This window comes from Eptatretus burgeri, chromosome 4 (assembly GCF_056783735.1).
Source record: "Eptatretus burgeri isolate ZD-2024b chromosome 4, Ebu_testis_v1, whole genome shotgun sequence".
NCBI lineage: Eukaryota > Metazoa > Chordata > Myxini > Myxiniformes > Myxinidae > Eptatretus > Eptatretus burgeri.
In genome coordinates this window covers 142,017,429-142,027,685 of record NC_140964.1, presented here as the reverse complement: position 1 = coordinate 142,027,685, position 10,257 = coordinate 142,017,429, and the positions used below count along the sequence as shown (strand labels likewise).

Sequence of the window (10,257 nt, the reverse complement as noted above, 5' to 3'; positions counted from 1 at the left end):
ACGCAGGGCATTCTCCAAGCTGGAAGAGAGAAAGTGTTGTTTTTTTTAAACCAACCACCCAATCAGATTGCACATTGCAAACAATAAGTACAAGGCACAACAAATCAAGGTTGTGGTTGATTGGAACATTGGCACATGCTGGAATCCAAACACGATTTGGGGTTTCATTCCTTCATTGCTGAACACCGATGAGTGCACTAAACTTTCGATCATCTCTTAACTTATTCAATAACGTGGGAAATACGATACATACGACTACAAATGTCTTTCCCTCTTATCCTTGCCGGAGGAGAGGGTATTGCATTTGGGTCCGTTTGTTTGTTGGTTTGTTATTTGCAAAATCGAAGATTTTTCAAGTATATTGGTTCGTCGATTTTGTTTGTCTGTCTGTCTGTCGCCTACAGGTCACAATTTTAAACCGATCTTCACGAAACTTCACCACATGGTAGAGTTTGTCACAAGGAAGAAGCTTATTGTTTTTGAGGTCAAAATGTCAACATAGGCCAAAGGTCAACAACTTCGTCGAGATTTCTAAAATCCTCAATTTTCATCCGATTGACTTGAAATTTGAAGAGGATTTATATTTCAGGTCACTGAATTCAACCACCAATTACCTTTGAGGTCAAATTTGTTTTGTGGATTTTGCAAGTATCGTGCTCTGCATGACGTCTTCTTGTTTGTCCGCATAGAAGTTTCGTGTTTTTCTCCGCAACCCGCTTGTCGATTGAGGCAAAATTTTCAACATCGGTGCGACCACTCAAGTAGAATGTTTTAATGACAATTATGATGTAAGTGATGAGCAAGGCCAGGCAGGAAAATAGAATTTCAGGAAGGGAAAAGTTAAATATATTCCATACCAATGCCAGAAGTTTAAATAATAAGATGGAAGAGCTTGAGGCCAAAGTTGAGAGCAACGAGTACGATATAGTTACAGTGAGTGAGACATGGTTTAAGGAGGAGAGTAACTAGAGGACAGGATTAGAAGGTTACAAGGTGTATCAGTGTGATAGTAAGGAGAGAATAGGAGGAGGAGGAGCAATCTGGGTAAAGGACAGCATTACATCAAGAAAAAGGAGTGACATAAAGGAAGGAATAAATGTTGAGGATTCTGTATGGGTCGAGATTAGAGATGGTAAAAACAGTAAGCTACTGGTAGGATGCTTTTATAAGGCTTCGGTGTGAAGGAAGAAGAGGAAGGAGGAGTACAGGAAGGATTCAAAAGGGCATGTGGTAAGGGAAGAGTATTGATGATGGGGGATTTTCACTTGCTAGGGATAGATTGGGTCCAGGAACAGGGAAAGGGCAGAGCGAATGAAGATTTCCTAGTTTTATTCCAGAATTGCTGTTTAACCCAGTTTGTAGATAAGCCCATGAGGGGGTGGGGGGGGTGCAGGGTTAGACCTCCTTTTAAGTAACGATCCCAATATGGTGAAGGAGGTGGAGGTTGGGGAGCATTGAGGAGCAAGTGACCATAACATTGTGTGTGCAAAGATTCTGTTGAGGGTTAGAGTTCAGGATAGTAGGGTAAGGCTATAATATTTCAGTAAGGCAAACTTTGAGGGTACGAGGAGAGAATTGGGTGATGTAGATCGGGAGACTCTAACAACAGGACAATCAGCATCAGAGAAATGGGAAACCTTCAAGGACCAAATGTGTAGAGGGCAGAGTAAGTACATTCCAATGAGGTGTAAAACTAGAAGTAGAGAGAGAGACCAGGGTGGTTGAGCAGTGAGATAAGGAACGCTATTAAGGAGAAGGAGAAGCAGAAGGTATTTATTGGGTTTAAAATACCAGGACTGGAGTTAGATTTATATCATTATCGGAGTAAACAGAGGCAAGTGAAGAAAATAACTCAGCAAGCCAAAAGAGAGTCTGAAAAGGACGTGGCTAAGAATATTAAACATAATAACAAGGCTTTCTTTAAATATATCAGGGGAGAAGAACAGGTGAGGACCAGTGTGGGCCCATTGAGGAATAGCACCGGGAGAGTGGTTAGTGATGAAAGTGAGATGGCAGGCTGATTAAACAGGTATTTTTCTTCAACTTTTACACAAGAACAGTCAGGAGAATCTATCGAGGAGGTGAGGAAGGGCTTTTACAGAAGATCCAGGTTGGAGTGGAGGAAGTAAAGGAACAGCTCGGTAATCTAAGAGTAGATAAGGCTCTGGGTCCAGATAATATGCACCCGAGAGTATTGAGGGATGTGGCTGAGCAGGTAAGCGAAATGTTAACGGATATTATTAATAGTTAACTGGAGTCAGGACATGTACCGGAGGATTGGAGAGTAGAAAATGTAACACAATTATTTAAGAAAGGATCCAGAGAAGAATTGGGAAACTATAGACCTGTTAGTTTGACTTCAGTTGTGGGGAAGGTGTTGGAGACATTAATTAAAGGCCGGATGAGGAACCATTTAAACAAATACAAACTAATTAAAGGTAGTCAGCATGGGTTTGCCAAAGGTAGTTCCTGTTTAACAAATCTTTTCGAGTTCTATGAAGCAGTGTCTGATTGGGTGGATGAGGGAAAGGCAGTGGACATAGTATATCAAGACTTTAAGAAGGAATTTGATGAGGTACCACATCGGAGGTTGTTAGCCAAAGTGAGGGATTGTGGAGTGGCTGGTCGGGTCGATAATTGGATTACAAACTGGCTGAGTGGTAGGAAGCAAAGAGTGGCTGTGAGTGGGAGGATGTCTTGCTGGGAGGATGTCTTGCTGGGAGGATGTAAGTAGCGGGGTACCTCATGGATTAGTACTCGGACCATGACTATTCATTATTTACATCAACGATTTGGAAAATGGGGTAAGAGCAATTCATCATCATCATCATTTATTTGTCAGTATTATCCCCCTTACGGGGGGTTGCTGACTTTCACTCCTTCCATGACATAACTCCAGCTCTCCACTTTCTTCTATCTTCTGCGTCTTCCACTCCCAATCCCAATTTCTGACTTCCTTTCATAACCAACTCCTTCCAACTCAACTTTGGCCTTCGTCTTCCCCTTTTCCCCTCCACTTCCAAATTCCATACTCTCTTAACCCCTCATCGTCTCTCTTTCTTAGCACGTGACCCAACCATCTCAAGCCACTCCTTACCACCTTCACTATTGTATCTTTCAGACCAATCCTTTCCATCAACTCCTTCGTGTTCTTTCTGTCTACCAACTGCACTCCACACATCTTTCCAATCATTGCTCTTTCTGTTCTTCTCAAGAGACCTTCTTCTACCGATCTCACAATCCATGCCTCTGACCCATAAACCATTACTGCTCTCACACAGGTGTTATAGATCTTCCCTTTCAACTTCAAACACAATCTTTTACCACACAACACTAATGCAAGCTCGTTGAACTTCATCCAACCCAATCTCGTTCTTCTTGTAACTGCAACCTTGCTGTCTCCACCACTGTTGATGGTGTCACCCAGATAACAAAATCTGCTTACTCTCTCAAGATCTTTCCATCTTTGCTCCGAAACCGGATCCTGATCCTGGTGGCTTAAATTTATTCTTCTGATGCAGGCTTTACACTCAAAACTACCATCTATTCTTTGTGTCACTCTTTTCACATTTGCACATCTACCATGAATCCATTTGTGACAAGAACTGCATCTAATGGCATTCCTTACCACTCTTTTACCACAAACTCCACATGGATTTGGATAATTGGGTAAAGAGTAAGCTTTCCAAATTTGCAGATGACACAAAGTTTGGCAGTGAGGTGGATAGCAGAGGGGGTGGTGATCAGATTCAGGAAAGTATTGATACTTGTATGGATTGGGCAAAAGATTGGCAGATGGAGTTTAACCTGAGCAAGTGTAAGGTGTTGGGGATGGGAAAGAACAATGGAAATAGAGATTACAGGATGTAAGGGGTAATTTTGGAGCGTGTCACACAGGGGAAGGATCTGGGGGTGGTCATAGATACGGGAGGTAAGGAGGCAGCACAGTGCCAGGCAGCTACAGGTAAAGCAAATCGGGTTTTAAGATGTTTAAGGAGGGGGATCAATTATAAATCAAAAGAGGTGGTGTTAACATTGCACAGGAATTTAGTGAGGGCCACATCTAGAATATTGTGTACAGTTTTGGTCACCACAACTCAGGAAGGTCAAAGATGCCATTGAGAGGGTTCAGTACAGGACAACTAGATTTATTTCGGGCTGAGCTCGACTCAGCTATGAGGAGCGGCTGAAGGACACAGGGCTTTATACACTAGAAAGGAGGCAGTTACGAGGAGATATGATAGAGATGTTTAAGATAATGAAAGTAAAGATAAAATAAGTGCAGATGAATTATTCAACAAGAGTAGACAGTGACCGGACCAGGGGCCAGAGCTTGAGAGTAGAGAAGAGGAGAGTTAAGATGGTAGTGAGGCAGGGGACTTTCACTCAGAGAGTAGTTAATGCATGGAATGGTCTCCCTGGAAAGGTCGTGGCAGCAGAAACAGGAGATAAGTTTAAATTAGAGTTAGCTAGGTACCTGGAAGTTATGGAGATAGAGGGGTATGCCGTATGGGGATGATGATGGGACTTTTAGGTAGTTTGAGTATTGATGGGTGATTGTGTACGGCGTGCTGTTGGTGGAGGTCTTGTTAAGGGGGGTTGGGTGGTTGATGATGTGTTTTTAACCAAGCCCATGCCCCCTCTCCAAGGGGAAGAAAAGGGGGGGGATATATATAAATAAATTTTAAAATATAAAATGAATAAAAAAACTACAAAAAAACTAAATTAAAAAAACAAACAAACAAAATTATTTTCATTCATTAAAAACATTTTTTTTCTCCATTTTCTTCCTTGGATCTTGTGTCGATGGGTTGGCGTGGTGTTCGCGCAGGCATGATGGGGCGAATGGCCTCCACCTGTGTTGGATTTCTTTGTTTTAGGTCACGTGATGTGGCAGCCATGTTGGAAAAACGGAAAAACTTTAGACCTCTTATCACTGAAACCGCACCAAGGAAAAAACTGAATCTTGGCACAGGACAAGTACTCCTCCTGGGGAATGTGATTTTTTTATGACATCATAGGTGCCTTCATTATGATGTCATAATTGCATATGCAGAACGCTACATCTTATCAGTATGAAAATTTTTGAGGATCATCTTTGGATAAAATGGTCCACAGAAAAAAAAAATTAATGACGTCATCGGTCAAGTGATTCAGCAGCCATTTTGTTCATAAAAAAAAAACCTTCAACCACTTTCACAAAGGTTCACAAAAACCTTCAGGAAGAAAAGGTTCACACATATGATGTCATAGGTCACATGGTTTGGCAATATCAGGGAAGGGTACGGAAGTAGCAATGGCAGTTAGTGAGAAGAAAGAGATTTGGAAGAGAACAGAGAAGATCAAGGATCGAAGAGGACAACCAGATGAAGGGTAACTACACTGGTGCAGGCAGAAGAAGAAAGCAGCAAGAGAGATGTGAATGAAGCAATAAATGATATGGAAACAGACGTGAACAGCAAGATAGATGAGGATGTTGGGAAGATGATCTATGAATTGACCCAAGACGGGGATGATGATAGTCAGGATGTGGAAAGGGTGGGGGGGGGTGGGGGGCTGGATCAAGGATGAAGAAGAGAAGTGAGTGATGGTCATGCACCTTCCCCTTCTTAAACGCTGTCTGCACCTCCTCCTCTGTGATCTCCTCGACTTCCACGTAGCTCAGGAGCTCCAGTTCACTGTTGCTTCCTCCCCTGGTTAAACAGCTCCTTGACATAGCCTTCCCATACCTTGATTACAACCCCCCTTTCCATCACTAACTTCTCTTCTTCATCCTTGATCACAGCCCCTCCTCACCCCCCCACCCCCTTTCACATCTTTACCATCATCATCCCCATCTTGGGCCAATTCATAGATCATCTTCTTCCCACCATCCTCATCTAACTTGCTGTCCACGTCTGTTTCCATATCATTTCTTGCTTCGTTCACATCTCTCTTGCTGTTTTCTTCTTCTTCCTGCACTAGTGTAGTAACCCTTCATCTGGTTGTCCTCCATCCTCTTCCAAATCTCTTTCTTCTCACTGACTGCCATTGCTACTTCCGTACCCTTCCCTGATGTTATTTCATCCAGATTTTCTGCAATTCCATGAAACGCCCCTCTGTACTTCCACTTCTACTCGAAACCCTCGGCTTCCTCGCTCAGTTCCTCGTACTTTGTCTTCACAGAAACATTATCTTTGCACTTCTACCACTTGATAGTCCTCAGGTTCCTTCCTTTTCTGCATGTGCACAACAAACACCACAGGCTTGTGCTGAGTTGTGACATGCTCTCCCACCACCACCTTGCAGTTCTTTGGCCTCCCCAACAATTGCTTCCAAACTGTCAACAAATGCAATTCAATTTCTTTCAATACTTTCATACACCTCTACCTTCTTTGCTGGTGCTGCTCAACTCTGGAACTCCTTTGCCAGTGTAGTTTCCCTCATCCAATACCCTCCACAATTCAAGATAAATGTTTACAAATCTCTTCTGCTCATGCCCTCACTCTCACAAAAAGACAATCACAATGGCTCGGCGAAGTGAATTTGAAGAAAACAAATAAATCCTTCCTCCCACTCCACTTCCCAACCCCCAGTGTACATTTAAACATCATTATATGCAAATACACAAGAACACCAACATAAAACACTCACACAGCTTTGGGGTTGGTGATGTCCAAGAAATCTGGACTCTGTGGCTGAAACTCGGAATAAGAGGCGACTTGGAGTTGCACACTGCTGAGGGAAACCAGTCCTCCCTCCTCCAACAATAAATTCCGCATCATCTGCAGTGATAGTCTCATCTTTGTACGATACATAATATGTCAAACGATAACATGTTTTATGGCAATCAAAATTATATTTTTCACATTTGTTTTCTCTGTAAGCGAGCACAGGAGTTCCTGTATTCATAGCACCCGAAGTGCACTGCATATACAGTATGCCTTGTTTTTGTTATTTGCAAAATGGAAGATTTTTCAAGTATATTGGTTCGTCGATTTTGTTCTTCTGTCTGTGTCTCTCGCCTACAGGTCACAATTTAAAACCAATCTTCACAAAACTTCACCACATGGTAGAGTTTGTCATAAGGAAGAAGCCTACTGTTTTTGAGGTCAAAAGGTCAACATAGGCCCAAGGTCAACAACTAAGGTGAGATTTCTAAAATCCTCAATTTCCACCCATTGACTTGAAATTTGAAGAGGAGTTGCACATTTGGTCATCAAATTCAACGACCAATAATTATTTTTTGGCGTCAAATTTGTTTTATGGGTTTTGCAAGTATCGTGCTCTGCATGACATCGTCTTCTTGTTTTTGCTTATTGGTGGAGCAGACATGTCATACCCTAAGAAGGTTCCTCTTCACTTGAAAACACACACACACACACACACACACACACACACACACACACACACACACACACACACACACACACACACACACACACACACACACACACACACACACACACACACACACACGAAAATGGCTGAGTTGGGTCCAGCACAGCAGTTCATTGGAATTGCAGGTCCACCTCTCACGTGTCAGCCATTACGAGGCTGTGTCTGAAATAGCGGCGGGAAAGGCAAGCCCTGTATGTTACAGTGTTGATTGTTGACTGCTTTTCCAATGAGAACGGCACTCGTCGTCCCACCAAAGTACACGCATAGTCCCACCTCCCACATGATGTCATAGTTAATAAAATATTCTCCATGGAGAGCCCTCCTATGCTTTAAGTTTTGCAATCGGCCAAGCAGTTGCAGAGAAGACCATTCGTAAATCAAAAAAAATCGATAGATGCGGGCACGCGTACAGCAATAGTCTCGCATCTCGCACTCTGGTGAGACTAATAACTGGATTTTGGAAGTTCCATGTTGTGACCGTAATTGAATATCTTCCAGGATCTTCATTCGGTATTGTCCAGATGGGGAAGCTGCGTCACGGATCTGAACGGTTGGTTATTCACTGTGTATTTAAAGAAATTAAATTTAATGTTTGTGGCTAATTACTACTGCAGTACATATGGAACTCAAATATGGCTAATCAATTTGATGTCAAGGCATTGGTTTCTGGTGAGGATATTTCCGTCCATAAATTAAAAGAGCTAAAGAAAGTGTAGTTCAGGACTGGCAAAGAGCATAGGCATCATGGTACCATCCAGCCTGAAGAGAGATAAATGGATTCAGACCATAACTAGTCACATGGGTCTTTAAGGAAGAAATCCACAGTTTTATGAGTGAGCAAGTATAATTGGCAAAGATGTAACTTGAAAGGGAGAGACTAAAGATGAAAGGAAGACTATACGAAGAAGTACGACAGAGGCAGTTTGAGTAAAGACAAGCTCAAATGAGCTAAGATCCTCGTCCTCTTAATGATGACGTCATAAAAACGAATATGACATCATTGTGATGTATCAGGTTTGCAATAAATTATCTGTGCTAATGCCCGGCTTGATTCCCGTAAACAAAATTCAAACAGCTTGCCTAGTTTCGGAGATAATGGTATAGGTGATTTCCATTAGCGGCGATATTATGACGTCAACTTTTTTTCTTCGAAGAATTTCCAAAATCGGAAATGGTTACTGCCTGCGCGTGGGCTTTCTGCATATACATGGCAAGTTTCATGAAGTAACGGAGAGTGTGGGAGAGAAGTGAAAAAGAGAGTGCAGGCAGGATGGAGTGGATGGAGAAGAGTTGCAGGAGTGATTTGTGACAGAAGGGTAGCTGCAAGAGTGAAGGGGAAAGTATATAAGACGGTAGTGAGACCAGCTTATGTTGTATGGTTTGGAGGCGGTGGCACTAACAATAAGACAGGAAGCGGACCTGGAGGTGGCAGAGTTAAAGATGCTGCCATTCTCGTTGGGAGTGACGAGGATGGATAGGATAAGAAATGAGTATATTAGAGGAACAGCGCAGGTAGGGCGGTTTGGAGACAAAGTGAGAGAGGCGAGATTGAGATGGTTTGGACATGTGCACAGGAGGGAAGCGGAGTATACCGGGAGAAGGATGTTGAAGATGGAGCCGCCAGGCAGGAGGAGAAGAGGAAGGCCAAAGAAGAGGTTCATGGATATGGTGAGGGCGGACATGCGGGTGGTTGGAGTGTCAATGGAAGATGTGGAGGATAGAGCGAAAAGGAGACGGTTGATCCGCTGTGGTGACCCCTAACGGGAGCAAGCCGAAAGAGGAAGAAGAAGAAGAAGAAGAAGAAGAGATGGCAAGTTTCATGAAGATCCGATGAAAACTCTGGGTTGTGAAACAAAAAATAGGAATGACGTCATAAAAATTGATATGACATCATAGTGATGTATCATATGTACGATAATTAATCTCTGCTAATGCACTGTTCAATTCCCACAAACAGAATTCAAAAAGCTTGCCGAGTTTGAGATAATTTTTTTGCCGATTTCCATTAGCGGAGATATTTTGATGTCATAACTTTTATCTAGGAGGAATTTTGAAAATCGGAGAAGGTTACTGTCTGCGCAGGGTATTTTTACATATATATACCAAGTTTCAGGAAGTTGACGAAAACTGTAGGCTGTGAAACAAATGAAACAAAAAACCAAAAATGACAAAAAATAGGAATGACGTCATAAAAATTGATATGATGTCATAGTGATGTATCATATGTGCGGTAATTAATCTCTGCTAATGCCCTGTTTGATTCCCGCAAACAGAATTCAAAAAGCTTGCCTAGTTTCGGAGATAATTTTTTAGGCGATTTTCATTAGCAGAGATATTTTGATGTCATAACTTTTTTTCTAGGAGGAATTTTCAAAATCGGAGACTGTTACTGTCTGCGCAGGGTATTTTTACATATATACGCCAAGTTTCAGGAAGTTTCGATGAAAACTGTAGGCTGTGAAACAAAAAAGTCCACAAGAACAACAACGTGAGAAAGACTTCGAGATCCTCCAAGAGGATCGAAAAATTACAAAATGAAACATGAGATGAGGTTGCGTGAAATAGAGGAAAGATGAGATGGTGGGGGTACGGGTAAAACTCCCTTTCATTTGGTATTTTATGTTTTTATAGAACGTATCATCACATAGAACGTATCAGGACGGAACAGAACAAACGAGAAGGGCACTCAGTAGAGTGCATACCTCCACCATATAATGCCTGATCCATGAGAACATATGGGGCCCAATACATTTTTGAAATATCATGCCCTACAGTACTAGATCGTTTTGGTCCGATCTCTCAATGGTGAAGAATCACTTTAAAAATTAAATAATTCTCCTATCCAGATCGGATTTGGATCTTCACCAAAATTGAACC

General features: G+C 42.2%; 1 protein-coding gene across 1 annotated transcript in view; it reads right to left on the bottom strand.

The window, feature by feature from the left end:
* The window catches only part of UFD1 (ubiquitin recognition factor in ER associated degradation 1), a 58,429-nt gene that overhangs the window by 7,305 nt on the left and 40,867 nt on the right, over nt 1-10,257 (bottom strand). The window contains exons 5-6 of the mRNA XM_085880219.1: nt 6,634-6,764; nt 1-19 (exon numbers count right to left, since the gene is read on the bottom strand). The exon at nt 1-19 is cut by the window's left edge and continues 54 nt beyond it. Of these exons, the coding sequence (XP_085736345.1) occupies nt 1-19; nt 6,634-6,764 (150 nt within the window). The remainder of the gene's footprint in view (nt 20-6,633; nt 6,765-10,257) is intronic.